This window comes from Fukomys damarensis, unplaced genomic scaffold (assembly GCF_012274545.1).
Source record: "Fukomys damarensis isolate Sample0158 unplaced genomic scaffold, DMR_v1.0_HiC HiC_scaffold_29, whole genome shotgun sequence".
Classification (NCBI taxonomy): Eukaryota; Metazoa; Chordata; class Mammalia; order Rodentia; family Bathyergidae; genus Fukomys; species Fukomys damarensis.
In genome coordinates this window covers 9800004-9814470 of record NW_022900941.1, presented here as the reverse complement: position 1 = coordinate 9814470, position 14467 = coordinate 9800004, and the positions used below count along the sequence as shown (strand labels likewise).

The following is a 14467-nucleotide window of genomic DNA, read 5'->3' as shown; positions in this document are numbered from 1 at the left end:
CCTCAGGACGCGTGTGCCCGCCGGGGAGCCCAGTCCGGCCAGTCCCAGGGGAGGGCGGGCCGCGGTGGGCGGAACCTTCCCGGATCTTCCTCCTCAGGCCTCGGAGACGCTTCCAGCCAGGGGAGGGACTCGGGACCTTAGTCCTCAGGACGCTGGACTGCCCAGTGCCGGCCGCTGTCCGTAGGACCCTTGCTTGGAAAATATCCCCTCCTCCCCTCTTCCCCGAAATTTGGGGGCATGCTGCCCGGAGAGGTGTGGCTGAAACTTTGGTCCCTTCGTGTAGGTGAAGACTGTTAATGTCCTTTGGGAGCCGAAAGCTTCACCTAGAGAAAAATGTGGTTAAGTCCTAGCACAGAGCACCAAGAGGGCTCCCGGGTGACCAGGGCCACCTCTGAAATAGGCTGCAAGAGTGGGGGTTCTGGAAATACCCCCCGGGAGGTATTTCTGTCCGTCAGACTGCAGCCATAATATAATTAATAGCAAGTACTGTTCGTGTGTCTGTGTGGGCCCGGCCCCCTGTTACGTCAGCCTCTGTACCCAACATCCACCTAATGGCTCCCAGCAAGAAGACACCGCTGCTGTGCTGCTATCTCTTGTTACAGATGGGGATGCGAATTTGAGAGAGACTGAGTATTTTGCAAGTATACATAGATAGCAAGTCTCCGCAGTAGCATTTGGACCCACGTTTATCTGACTTAGGAGCCCAGCTGAGCCTAGTAGTGGGACAGATAAGCTGTGTACTCAAGAGGATGCTGGCAGCCCAAAGCATGCAGTGCTGGGGTCCAGTGTGTCTGCAAGACCAAAAGGTCTTACCTGGATGTGCCCCTTCAGTCACCTGCAAGGTCTGTTAAAAAATGCAAATGCCCAAGTCAGCTGACCACATCAGTACTTGGAGGCCTAGCCTCACCTCGGTTACCCGAGACCAGCAGAGGGTCTGCCAGGGAGCAGCTACTTATTCAGTGTCAGATGCATGAAGAGACCTAGTGGGGCAGAAGGTGTCCCTGGGGGGAAGGGGAGAAGACTTCTTGAAGGAGACCTTGACTGTACAGGCAGCCACAGCCAGGCATCCTAGGAGACAGCACACAGTTGACATGGAGGGAGTGGTGCTGGCCTCGGTCAGCAGGGGTCTCAGACTGGGTGAGCTGGTCAGCTGAGGACTGAACAGCCTGCACCAACCCTGCTGAGGTCCCCAGGACCCAGCCTGGCCGAGCAGATGTGCTCTCTGCAGCCTAATGACATCAACAGGTAGACATTGCTACCATTCATATTACCTGCCCTTGTCCCAGGGCTCCTCCCTCTCACTTATCAGAGACCAGAGTGCTGGACAGGGACTCAGGGAGTTAGAAAGTGAAAGTTCTTGACCAGAGTCCAAAGCTGAATACCTGAGCACCTGGTGAGGCAAAGGCTGCTGGCTGGCTGTAGGGAGAACCTGGTTTTGGGGTCGGGTGAGCCTGAAACTGAATCTCAGCCAATGGTGAAGTCTTCAGCTCTCTGAACTTTTTTCTTCATCTGTAAACTTTGCCAGGGGCTTGGGATGTGATAGCCCCATAAAGCAGGGACTATGGTGCCTGTCTGGGGGTTAATTATGTTGAGTGCTGAGTTGTGGGGGTGTGTTAAGTATCACCTCTCTCTCTTTTCTCCTAGGGTTGCGTGTTAATCTGATGGGACCTTTCACACTTTTTGCTCTTCTAGTTAGAACCCATGGGTTCCCTAGAGAACACAAATGAACCCCAGATTGTGGCTTCTAAGATTCTCATTTCAGTGTCTGGGCCAAGAGAAGAAATGTGGCCACCTGCTTCTCTCCTTGTGCAGCCTGAAGCTGAAAAGCTCAGTGGGTGGTATGGTTTTCAAACAGGTTGTGGATAGGTTTGGAAGCAGGCCATTGCAGAATTAAAACTCCCACCTTCCAGCTGAGGCTGTGTCCACCCTTTCCTGCCCTTCCTACCATGCACAGAGCCCAGGTGGCAGGCAGCTAAGTTCAAGTACTCCATGAAATTCCTTTCTAGTATCATAACCAGGAATGGGCCTCCTGATTTAAAATGAGAAGTTTGCCAATGTAGGTAGTTATTAAAACCTAAGGCCAGCCAGGGATTTGGCTCAGTGGTTCCGCTTCCTCCCTCGCAAGCGAAAGGGCCCAAGTTCAATCCCTGGTACCAAAACAAAACAAAAAAGAACCCAAGGCCAAATTGGCTCCTTTCTTCCTCCTGGGAGTGCAGGGACATGTGCCTTTTCTCCCACTCCTACCCCATCTCCGCTGACTCCATCCTACTTAGTGGAGCAAATGATTATAGAGCCTGGGAGGAAAAGCAGTGAGTGGGGGCGGGCCCTGGACAGCACGCAGATGGGCTATAGAAGCCTCACTTCCTGTCCGTCACCCTGCAGCGGGGCCCCTTGGTTCCCAGACCTGTGCACGCTGCAGCCTGGGGCCCATCCCAACCCACGTGTGTGTACCATTGCCACCACAGTCCTCATACCTGAACACTTAGGGTTCCATGTGCCAGGTCCTGGACCACACAGTGTACACAGGAGCTTTTGTGTGTGTTTGTGTGAGTGTGTGTGTGTGTGTGTGTGTGTGTGTGTGTGTGTGTGTGTGTGTGTGTGTGTGTGTGTGTGTCTGTGGTATCAAGGATTGAACCTAGAGTCTTGAGCTATATTCCAGCCCCTTTTTAAATTTTGAGACAGGGACTTGCTAAGTTACTAAATTGTCCAAGCTAGACTGAAACTTGCAATCCTCCTGCCTCAGCTCTGGGATTAAAGGTATGTGTCACTATGCCCTGCCACATGAATTCACTTGTACTTTGAGATGCTTAGGAGATGGAGTGTTATTCTTCACAACCATGGGACTTCCCCAGGGACAGACTCTTCTTTCAGATCCAAACCTGAGACTCCTAACCTCAAACTCTATGCTTGTCCAAGTTCGCTTCATTGTTTATTTACTCAGCCAACATTTCTTGAGCACTAACTTTGTGCCAGGCACTCTCGAGACCAGCTGAGTCCCACTTCTGCCGGGATCGGTGTCCTGGCTATAGTTTGTTACTCCCAGACGCTCCTGCCTTCCCCTGCATTTCTGAATACAAGCATGAAAACCACTGCAGCATGGCTCAGGACCCAAATGCTAGCAAGGCTTCAGAGACAGCACTTCCCCACCTCCGAGATGGAGGTGCTGACTGCCGGGCTGTGGGCGGGACTCATGGGAGCTGCTAGTGAATCATAAACTCCCGTCCTGTTGCTCAACCCGGAGCAGGAAGTGTCCCTCCTCCAGCTGCCAGCTTGCCAGAAGCCCTGTTCTACACAGACTATGGCTCATTTGCTCTAGCAACGTGAGAGCCCTGTTGCTGGGGAATCCGTCTGTTCTCCACTCCTCACAGTTGTCCTTCCACATCACCGGCTCACCTGGAGAGGTGCATCAGGTGTGCACTGGTAGTTCTGAGGTCGGGTTATAACTTATTCCGACCTCTGCTTTCCTCTTAATGACAGCCAGCTTGGCATCCAAGCAAACAGCCCTTTTTTAAAGCTTTCCTGAGCTATCAGATTAGGAGATTGAACTTGATAGAAAAAAATACAGCCCCAGGATTGTAACACTGACTGGTGGCATAATGGTGAAGGAACGTGGGGATCGGTGAAAGGGTTACCAAGTGCAGGTGCAGCACGGGCTGTCACAGCAGGGCTCTCCAGCTTCAGTCACATGGAGCGGCCCTTCTTGTTACTGTGGGTATCTGATGCTGGAGAACTGGCCGTCGGACTAGCGGGGAAGTCAGGTTTGTGATCTAACTGATGGGCTTGAGCCGGTGACAGGACATCTGCCCCTGGGATGAGGGCCTTTTGGGTGAACTGGCCCTGGATACACAGCTGGAGAACAGAGTGGCTGTACCCGGGCCCTCCAGCCCGAGTCAGCGCCGCACATTGCCATGGTGGGCTTGCTGCCATCTGAGGGGTTTCTGCTGAGGCTCCCCGAGTGGCTGTCCAGAGCTGAATATGGATCAGTAGCATATTGGACTCATCAGCAAGGACCGCGGGAGTCATCAGCCCCTTATGGATGTGAGGCCAGAGCAGCAAAGGGGGTGAGACCAGGCCCTCTGTGACTGGTCCTTAGAAATCGCTCCCAATTGGCCAGAAATAAGGTGGTGGCAACACTGGAAGGGAAGATAGCAGGACTGCTGGGTCCAGCAGCCAGGCTGGCAGCCATCTGCAAAGCACTGGGCTTTCCAAGGGCTGGGCTGGGGTCTGTGCTCATGCTGCTGAGTTCCAGGGTGGCCTCTTTTTGTCCTCGTGTGGCCCTTGTTCAGCTTCTGTTGAGCATCTGGTGTAGTTGTGTGGAGCAGCAAGGAGGGGCAGTTCCCGAGATTGAGGGGCCTTAGGGTGCAGCCAGGGTCTTTGGGAAAACCCAGTGAGCAGGGCCCCACAGCCCACCTGGAGTCCTGAGGAACTGCACGCTGTCACGGCCGCTTTCTACTCACACCTGACAGCTCTGTGTCCCTAGGGAAGTGTGGCGTCCACACCGGGCAGCTTCTCTAAGGGGACCCAGAAGCCGCCTAGCAACTGTAATAGGAACAGAGTCCTGAGCACGCCAGTCTACCGAACTGGGGACTTGGGCCTGAGGCTGCCCAGAAATCTGGACTATTCCAGTGGGTTCTGAGATTCACCGCCATCCAAAAGCACTGCCGGAGCCTCTGTCCCGACAGGCATCTGCCAACTGCACAATGAGCGAAGAACGGGGAGGAGCTGTGTGGACACGAAGGCGCTGAGGATGGGTAGATAGATGCCTGCCCTCGGCTGAGGTGGCAGAGTGATCATGGCTCTCCAGAGCAGCAGAGGGGGACGACTTCAGTAAGCTGCCTAAGCAAAGCAAGGCCATGTGCAAAACAAGGTCAGTTCCAAGGAAGATGTGTGTTTGGGGCTTTCAAGTTCACTGTTTCACTTAACCGTCAGCACAGAGATAGAAAGCAACCTGCCCAAGGTCACACAGCTAGCATGTGGCTGAACCTAAATGCACACCCAAGTCTATCTGGGTAGAGGCACTAACAGCTGCCCCTCTACATTCAGAGCGGAGAGATTGTAGGGAGCTGTAGAGGATGACAGGTCCATCACAGCCCAAGAGCTTGGGCTGCATCTTCAAGGATAGAAGATTCAGATGGTACAGGAGGATGTCAAGACTTCAGTGGATGTAACAGGGCAGAGACCGAAAGGAGGCAGGGGCAAGTCAGTCTGCCTGCTGGCCTGGGCTGGACTTCAGAAAGATTCCTGAATCTATCCCTGCCTTCAGGAGGTGTCTCTCTTATAGGAGAGACAAGAGTAGGCTGCAGCGGTCAGGCCGCATTGCAAGTTTTGGTCATTCTGGGGAATCTCAGAGGAAACCTTTCTGGAGCCTGGGGGCACGGATTCCGGTTATCAAATGCCCGGGGTTGTTCGGAGCTGCCCTACTCTAAGGTCACTCACTACTTGTTAAACAAGTTGAAAACAATCAAATATACTTTTCCCTAAAATGAAACCTGGTATGAGTCACTGCAAAGATAAAGAGTTCTCCAAACCTCTGGCCCCTTGGGGCTGTGGATGTAGCCTCTAGGGTCAACCAAAGGGTACTGGCAGCAGAGGAGCACACGGGGGTGCCTTCCCCATTATGTGTGATTTTCCCTTCTGGAAGTGCTGCTTTTCTGCCTCTCTTTTCACAGTGGATGCTGTCTGACAAGTAAAGATGACAATGAACCCTTTGTCGGCACAAAATGCTTGGAGAATTATCACTAAGCCAATGACAGCCATGGTGATTGCAATAAATTGCCCCTGAAGAAATTGATAAATTGCCACTTTCTGCAGCCATTATGTTTGGCTTTGTATCTGAGGAGTCAACAACTCCTGCCACACACACACACACACACACACACACACACACACACACACACAGCAGTCTGCCCTGTGTTGGATGACATTTATTCGTTTTATGCATCCTGGATTCTTCTAGCTGTCCCACCTCAGTTCCTGTAGAAAGACACTGGAGTCTGAGCCACTAATTATTCCCAGCCCCAGCAAGGTTTCCTCCCCAAACAGGATGTCTCAGGCCAGAACTGCCCTCCCTCAGTGGACTCTCTAACCGAGCATCAGTCACCACTCCCGCTCGAGTCCCTGCAGCCAACAACTGGAGTACAGGCTGAGGGGGAGGCAGCCGGGCTGCCCTGACCCGTAACAGACACCTCATCTCCTGAGAAGCCGAAGTCAAGCTGGATTCAGGCTGGGGATCAGAGAGGTGGTGGCCCATCTTACACTACAGTTGCCAAGAGACCGGAGGGCTTCTGATTCTCATCATAGCCAGATGTCGCACCTGCCTATTGGTGAGTCTGGTTAGAGCACAGACCCATATGCAAGGTGGTGTAGGGAGTGGAGGCCCTGCACATCTCTGCTGAGTCCAGTGAAATGGACAGCTCCTGGATTGCTGCATCGCCTCCAGACTGGTAGCAAAGAGCAGTGTAACCAGGTTCTTGCAAAATAGCCAGTGAGACTTTCTCATCTGCACATTTTCATGGCCTCCTTTTGAGGGATGGGAGTCCAGGCAATTAAGTCCTGAGCTTATTCAGAGTACAGTGTCCAAGGATTTATTGCACACAATGCCTGCAGGTAGTGAGAAGCAGCTTTGTGGGTTCTGGTTTGTGTTGTTCAAAAAAATGTTAATGTTTATGATGCATTTCTGTAGAACGCAAGCCTCTTGGGGATTGTACATTTTACTTATTGGTAACCATTTCTGTGTTGGTTTATCATAGAACGGCTGATGCAAATAATGGAACCGGATATTTCTAGAATGACTCACATGTCTAGATGTTTGTAAAAAGCCCTATAAGTTATATGTTCACTTTTATTTTTGCAAAGTGGTGTGGGGATAAAACTGTTTTCTGTCAGACAGAACATGCAAGTGAATGTGTGTGTGTGTGTGTGTGTGTGTGTGTGTACATTGGTTTGTGTGTGTGCCTGAGCTTTCTGATTTCTCTTTGGTGGGAACATATCCGCCTTCCTTTTAAAAATATAATGATTTTTTTATGATGTCTAAATAACGATTCCAGGCAGTATTACAAGAAATGTAACAGTAAAATGTTTGTAAGAGTCCATCAGAAAGGGAAAATGTCCACAGAGAAAATAGAAATGCACCAATTAAGATGCGTGTGGCTGTCACCCAGCTCTTAAATTCTGATTTGAGATTGGCATCCTCTGTATTCTCCCCTGCTGTCAGCTGTAGGAGGAAAGGGGTCAGGCAGGGAGAGAGACATGAGGCCCTAGATCCTCAGGCCTGAGAGAGCAAAGCCTGGGATGGTGCTACCCGAGGCTTAGTTTCTGGGGTAGAAGGTGGCTCCAGATTTGGGAAACAGCCTGAGAACCGGCCCAGTGAGGAGAAGGGTGAGCTGACAGGAAGAAAGTAGGCGTGAACCTCGTACCCACCAAGTGACCACCTGTGACACCCACGGAAGGACCCACCCATCCTCACTACCTGGGTGGCAGCTTGAATGTAGAGACGTGGCAGGAGTAGGGTGCAGTGGATCCAGGTCAGGCCAGAAACAACCTCAAGGAAGTCCCTTAACATGCCTAGGATTCAGTTTTGTCATCTGTAATGGAAATACCGATAGCCTTCCCCGTGTCACCCCCACTCACACACACACAGCCATCACCTCTCTGCTTTGTGAGCCTAATTCGCCTCCTGGTTCCTCCCGGTGATTGCAGATGTGTCCAGCTGGGTACTGGCTGGGAACTGAGATGTACCCTCCCACTGCCTCTGTGAGGGAGACTGACCTTGTCTGTGTCCTGGGGAAGCCCTGTCTTACTACACTGGGCAGTCACCAGGAATTGGGAACTAGGGGATTTCCCTGAGAGCTGCTTCTATTTGCATAGAGGGCACTGGTATTTGTGTAGATTGTGCGGATAGTTCCCAGTTTACAATGGTTTAACAGGATTTTGTAAAAACAGTTATGAAAGCAATGTGCATTTAGAAGAAATCATACTTCAGATTTCACCTTTTAACTTATGAAGAGAAAGAGTTTATTTTGGTTCACTACTTCAGATTGAGAAACCTGATCTTTTCCTGGGCTGGCCATATGTAGATGATCCTGAGTGGTAGAATGGAGACCCAGCTCGGAGCCAGGCCCTCAGTATGTGGGGAAACAGCCGACTCTTTAGGGTGCGCTATGTGGCTGAGAGAGGATGTTCAGGAGGGGAGATGGTTCCCACGCATTCTCAAGTAAGGGTATTTTCAACTTGCTGTGGGCTGATCTGGATGTAGCCCCACACTAAGTCAAGGAGTATGAGTATACTTCAGATCCGTAAGTTGGGAAGACTTTATGGAAGCTATTATTGATTTCATCTGAGAATGTGAATTATTCATATTAAAGAGCGTTAGGTTTAATATTAACATTAGCATAGGAGAAGTAGTGCAGACTACTGTTGTCCACCACCTTGGTTCTCTAAGGGAAGATCAGGCTAGTGACATCCTCTTAGCTGTGTGCAAAGACCAAGGGGACCAGAGGAAAGAAATCAGTTCTGTCTTAAAGATCTGGACCTTCTTATTTGAACTTGAATTTTCTTAGTTGGAGGGAAGGAACCTGAGGGCCCTTTGATTTGAGCAGAAAAAAATAAAAGCCTGACATCTGGTTAGGAAGTGGCCAGAAAGGAGACTGTAGACCAGGCTGGTCCTGTCTGGGAAGAACCAAGGAGATGGCACATCTGCCTTTGCCACAGCTGGGTCTTCCTTTCCCTGGACAGCCTGCCTGATAGAAACTGGCTGACACCCCCACAGGCCTAGGAGCCTATCGGTCCAGAAGCCTTATAGCTTCCTTCCATGGGTATCCCCTACCAGCCTGGATCCCAATGATCCCCAGATCTGGTGTCTGACTTTCTGCTTTGACCAGAGCCACAGAAGTCTATGTGTTTACTGTATTTGAACTCACCTGTAAGGAAGGCCTCTGTGTTAGTAAGTTTCTCAAATAGCAAAATAGTTGGCCAAGTCTAACAGTATTACAGCCTGCAGTCGGGTTACAAACTCCTGATGTTGCTTCATCATCACTGGTGCCAAGAGCCCCAGACAGGTTTTGGGAAGGCTGCCAGGAGCTACAAGCACACTCTGCCCTCAGCCACACAGAATCCAGAGGTTACGACATTCAAGCTACAGGCAAAATTGAGTACCTACTGGGTGTCACGACCTGAGCTAGGTGTGAGAGGCACAGAATCGAATGTGACCCCCATCTGGTGGGGTGCTAGAACGCATGGATTCAATCAGTGGCAATGGAGCAGAAGCGCAGCGTGAGTCCGGGCGTGAGGCTCCCCTCCATCCTGGCCCAGGAGGAAGCAAGAGCTACTCTTGGGCTCTTGAGCTCTTCAGGACTCTTGCAGAAGTTAGAGCTAGCCCATGGCAGAGTTGGAGGGTGGTTGCCTGACCCTCCCCAGGCTTAGCAACAGGAGAGTGGAGCCTGGGAACAGGGGAGGGTCCTCCAAAGGCTTCCTGAAAAAGGTGAAAAGACTGGCCAGAGGGGGAAAGTGGACTTTGCCAAGGCCGAGACTCATGACACTGGAGGCCCGCTGAGTTCCTGGCAGAAACCCTGCAGCTGCCTCTGTATGTCTCAGCTGCCTCTGCCCTTTCTTTGCCCCTGTGCCTCCCCGCTCAGGAGCAAGGCAGAGGCTTCTTTCTGATTCTGCCAGGGGAGGGGCTGGCACAGCCACAGCCCACAAGGCCCCAGGGTTTGCAGCTCCAAGTCTCCCTGGAGAGCAAAGAAAGCAACCAACTCCAGACGCTGAGGCTGCAGATTCAGCAGTGGGCCTCCAGCCTGGCTGGATTAACTGGCCTGTAGGGAGCTGGCTGCCCCCCCACATACCCAAGTTCCCTGGGCAGAGTTAGCCGTTCCTCCCTGGCTCCCGAAGTGCCTGGTCCTACCCTCCTTGGAGCACTTTGCTCCTGTTTGTCCCATGTAGCCACCTTTCTCCCAAAACCCCTCAGAGGCACTGCACTACTCCAGAGGGTGCACTGCGTAGATTCCATGAGAATGAGGCCCACCGGGTGGTTCGGAGAGACGACTCTACGGCATCCCTGCTGCTCAGCCCCTGGCTTTGGTATTGCCCATGGGGGCCTCCTTCTTCACATTTCCAACCAGCGCTGACCACCACCTTGCCCTGCCCATATGCTGGCAGCAGGGGATAATAAACTGTTCCAATGAACCATCTTTCTGGGCCAGGCTTTCAAATCAAGGCAGTGAAATAGTCCTGAATGGGAGGTGGCCATCTGGCGTCTCAACCAGGAGACTCAGTCCTCTGGGATATCCTCTTAGGGTTATAGTGGGCACCTGGGACCCCCAGAACCTCCATGATCCCCAACAGCACTCTTCTGCCCTACCCCAGGGTGGGGTAGGCTGACAGGAGTGTAGGAGACACTGATACCGTGGGTCTCTATGGGACTGGGGGGACTGGGAACTGAGCCCACAGGAGGGACCTGGAAGAAGGCCAGGTCTGGGGTGGTTCTTGCCTACAGGTGATTCACTGACCTGCTCGCCCCTTCCATGGTCCTGTATTGAGCACCTGCTACAGAGCTTTCTAATGTGTGGTTCCAGACCAGCAGCATCTGAGATTCTGGTCCCAGAGCCCAGGAGCAGGTTTCACAAGCTTCAGGTGAAGCCAGTGCACTTCAATTTAACCAAATGTGTGCTGGCCCTGCACTGAGTGCAGAGGGGACTGAAGTGAGACTTGTTCAGTTCCTGTCTCTGAGGCACTTGGAGTCTGGGGTGGAGAGAGGCAGCAAAGGGGAAAATACCAGCCAGTGGAATGGAGGTGGCTCTCAAGGGCTATGGAGGCAGGGTGGCCTCTGGGGTGGCCTTGATCCAGGAGCTGAGGATCTTGCCAAGAAGGTAGGCCAGTGCCCCAGTCCCAAGCCACCCTGATGCCCTGTCCCTACTGTCAGCTTTTCCCTACTCTGCCCAGTCCCTTTCCTCTACCCCTCAACCTCCAGTCCCACACAGCAGTCTCCTCTCCCCAGCTGTCTTGGGAGAGATGTGTGCACCTCCGGGCCATTAGCTCAGCATGGTTTGGGAAATTTTTAAGAGTACAACTTTCCATTCGGCAGAAAGTCTATTGATTTGGATGCATCTATTTCTGCTTTCTACAGACAAAAGGGTTTTCAAAAAATCCTAGGGAGAGGGGAATAAAATGAAAACTGAGTGAATTGTACAAGCCCATTACTTATTTGCGTAGCATCCACACTGCACCTCATTAAAGTACCACCACCCCCTGGGTAGATGAGGAGACTGGCCTTGGAAAGGTAAAGTGACACCCAGGCATCTTGGCTGGCAAGTTCTCAGCCTGCAGCCAAGCTGTGCCCTTGCTGGCTGCCCTTGTCGCTTACAAATGATAGTTCCCGATTAGCCCAGAACATTTACATGTTGTCCCAAGGCCATCCCTCCTGCTTCATCTTCCACCTCCTCTTTCTCCCCTTCTTCCTCCCTTTCTTCCTCTTCTTCTCTTTCTTCTTATCCTAAGCATTGAAGCCAGGGCCTTCACACTGAGCCAAATTCCCAGCCTTTTTAACACTTTTGAATTGTGAGACAGGGCTTTGCTAAATTGCTGAAGCTGGGTTCACACTTGCAATCTTCCTGCCTCAGCCTCCCAGAGTGCTGAGATTAAGATGTGTACCACAACGCCCAGCCTAAGTTTGTATTCTGAGGTTACACGGGGGCTGCAGCCTGGCCTGGCTAGGCAAGCTCCCAAGGACCGGTTGTGGCTTGCGGGTACAATTGGGAGATTCGTAGGTCTGATCTGATCCTCCACCTCATTAGGGAAAGGAAGAGTTTGGGAAATAGGGTTGCCTTATTTCACTTTTCTGTTGCCATAACAGAATGTACAAGGCTGGATACTTTATAGAGAAAAGATTTATTCTGATTCCTAGTTCTGATTCAAGGTCCAGGGGTTTCGTCTGGTGATATCTTTCTTGCTGGCAGTCCTGAGGTGGCTCAGGGCATCACATGGCAAGAGACCTAGTCCAGCTGGCTTTTATAGCAAATCCACTTTGCAGATAACCCATTAACCCATTAATCATTACATGAGTGGCTTTCCCTCTTAAAGCACTTAAAGGCCCACCTGGTGCTACCTCTTGAGGTCTCAGAATGGTGATTAAATTTCTAGGTGAATTTCAGAGCATAGCAATTCCCCACCTTGCAGATTTGCAGCTGTGTGCTTGTTTTCAGCTGCATGGCCCTACATAAACCCCCAGGTGTTGTGTGCCTCCTACCGCTCCCACTGGAACACATCTGTTCTGCTCACCGACCGCCTTGGGAGTGGCTGGAGTGAGCCCAGACCTCAGTGCTTCTGTCCCACACGGCCCTGGAGGGGCTGTCTGCTTATCTGGTGGGGTGCAGGCAGGCAGCTGTGGGAACAGCAGCCCAGGGCCTACACGGATTGTGCAGCCCAAGTTCCCGTCTTTCCGACTGTAACAGTGAATGGTGTCAGTTGCAAACATCTCACTTGTCTGAGGTCATGCTCTTAGGAAGCTCACATTTGTGGAAAACTAGGAAAACACTTCAAAGGGTTGGAGAGCCAGCAATATTGAGGTCCATGCGTTAAGTTCACGAATGTCCCCAAGTACTCACCCAAAATAGATTTGCCCTTAGCTCACACAAACAGTACTAGTCATAGTCCATGGCATGAACGTTTCTTTTCTTTACTTTTCTTTTTTTTGGTACTGGGGATCAAACTCGGGACCTTGCACTTGTGAGACAGGCACCGGAACCACTGAGCTAAATCCCTAGACCTTCTTTTTTTTTTTTAATGGAGAAGAACTTTTTTGTACTGGGGAACAAATCCTGGGACTTCCGAGTTATGTCCCCAGCCATTTTTTAAATTTTGGGGTCTTAACTAAGTTGCCCAGACTGGCCTTGAACTTGTGGTCCCCTTGCCTCAGCCTCCCAAGTAGCAGGGATTATAGGCGCACACAACTACAGCAAGCTAAAAAAAATTTTTTTTAATAGCAGCTTTTCTTTTTCATGGCAGCTTTTTTGAGCTATCATTCACACACCCTACAATTTAGCCATGTAAAGTATGCAGTCAGTGGTTTGTAGGATATTCAGAGTTATGTGACTACACCACAATCAATTTTATATTTTCATCACCTCTAAGAAACTCCTCCTTTTCCCTCAGCCCCTTATTCCCTGGCAATCTCTACTTCGCTTTCTAGCTCTATGGCTTTGCCTTTGATAGACGCTTTGTATAAATGTGACCGTACACTGCCATGTGGGCCTTTTTGACCAGGTTCTTTCACTGAGCATAACACTTGCAAGCTTCCTCCATGTTGGAGCAGGCATGAACAGTTTCTGCGGCTAGCTGGCCTCCCGTCGTGTGCATGTAACCCTCTGTTAACCACAGTTGATGGATTTTTGGTTTGTTTCTACTTCCGGGCTCCCCTGAAAAATGGGCAACGAACCTCGGGTACACCTCTCAGGTGGATATGTCTTCATTTCTCCTGGGTCCGTACCTCAGTGGAATTGCTCAGACTTTTGGGGAGCTGCCAGATCCTTTCCCCTGAGGTAGCACCATTTCATCTTCTCACAGTGCTCTAGAACTCTGGTTTCCCTGCCTCCTCACACTTGCTGCTAACTACTTTTTATTATCATTCCAGCCACCCCAGTGTCTGTAAATTGGCATCTCATTGGGGTTTCAATCTGCTTTTCCCTAAGGGCTAACCGTGCAAAGTATCTTTTGCTCCTTGGAGAAATGTCTGTTCAAATCTTTTGCCCATTTTCACATAGGTTGTTTGCCTTCGATAGAGTTATAAGAGTTGAATTCTTTATATATTTAGAAAGAAGTCCTTTATCAGATATGCCACTGGCCACATTTTTCTCCTATTCTGTGGGTTGTCATTTCAGTTTTTTGATAGTGCGTTCTGGGGATTTCTTATCGGCAGGGCTTGGGGTGTGGGGAAGGGGCTTGCACAGGCAGACCGACAGCTTTGACTAAATCCTGACAATGAGGGCGGAGGCAGAGAACCTCCAGAAACGTTGCATAAAAGCATAAGGCATAGCTGGGTGTGGTGGCGCACGCCTGTAATCCCAGCACCCAGGAGGCTGAGGCAGGAGGATTGCTGTGAGTTTGAGACGAGCCTGGGCTACGTAGTGAGTTCCAGGTCAGTCTCAACTACATAGTGAGACCCTGTCTCAAAAAAAAAATTTTTTTTCTTTTTTTAAAAATCATAACAGCATACACAAGGCCCTGGTTTCCCCAGCACTGGGAGAAAAAAAACAATAGTAGAAAGTGCAAGCACTTGGGGTGATCCCTGGAGGATATGATGGCTTCTTAAAGTGTGTGCTGCATTTTGTCGGTATTTCTGCCCCCATAGGGAAAACAGTGGCCTCCCTGTGCAATTCCATGTCTGCAGGGCTATTGCTGCCCATGCAATAAAACCATGGGCTGTGTGCCTGCCCATGTGTGTGTCACCAGGAGCAAGCGGCTTGGGCAGTTGCTGGCA

The 14467-nt window shown here is 50.9% G+C and overlaps 1 protein-coding gene across 2 annotated transcripts in view; it reads left to right on the top strand.

The window, feature by feature from the left end:
• The window catches only part of Steap3 (STEAP3 metalloreductase), a 42583-nt gene that overhangs the window by 4972 nt on the left and 23144 nt on the right, over positions 1 to 14467 (top strand). The window contains exon 1 of one of the 2 annotated variants that reach the window (XM_033757155.1): positions 5924 to 6323. The exons of the other annotated variant lie outside the window; for it this stretch is intronic. Coding sequence (XP_033613046.1) covers positions 6305 to 6323 — 19 coding nt within the window. The 5' untranslated portion in view covers positions 5924 to 6304. Of the gene's footprint in view, positions 1 to 5923; positions 6324 to 14467 lie in introns of those variants that run through there. 2 annotated transcript variants of the gene reach the window in all.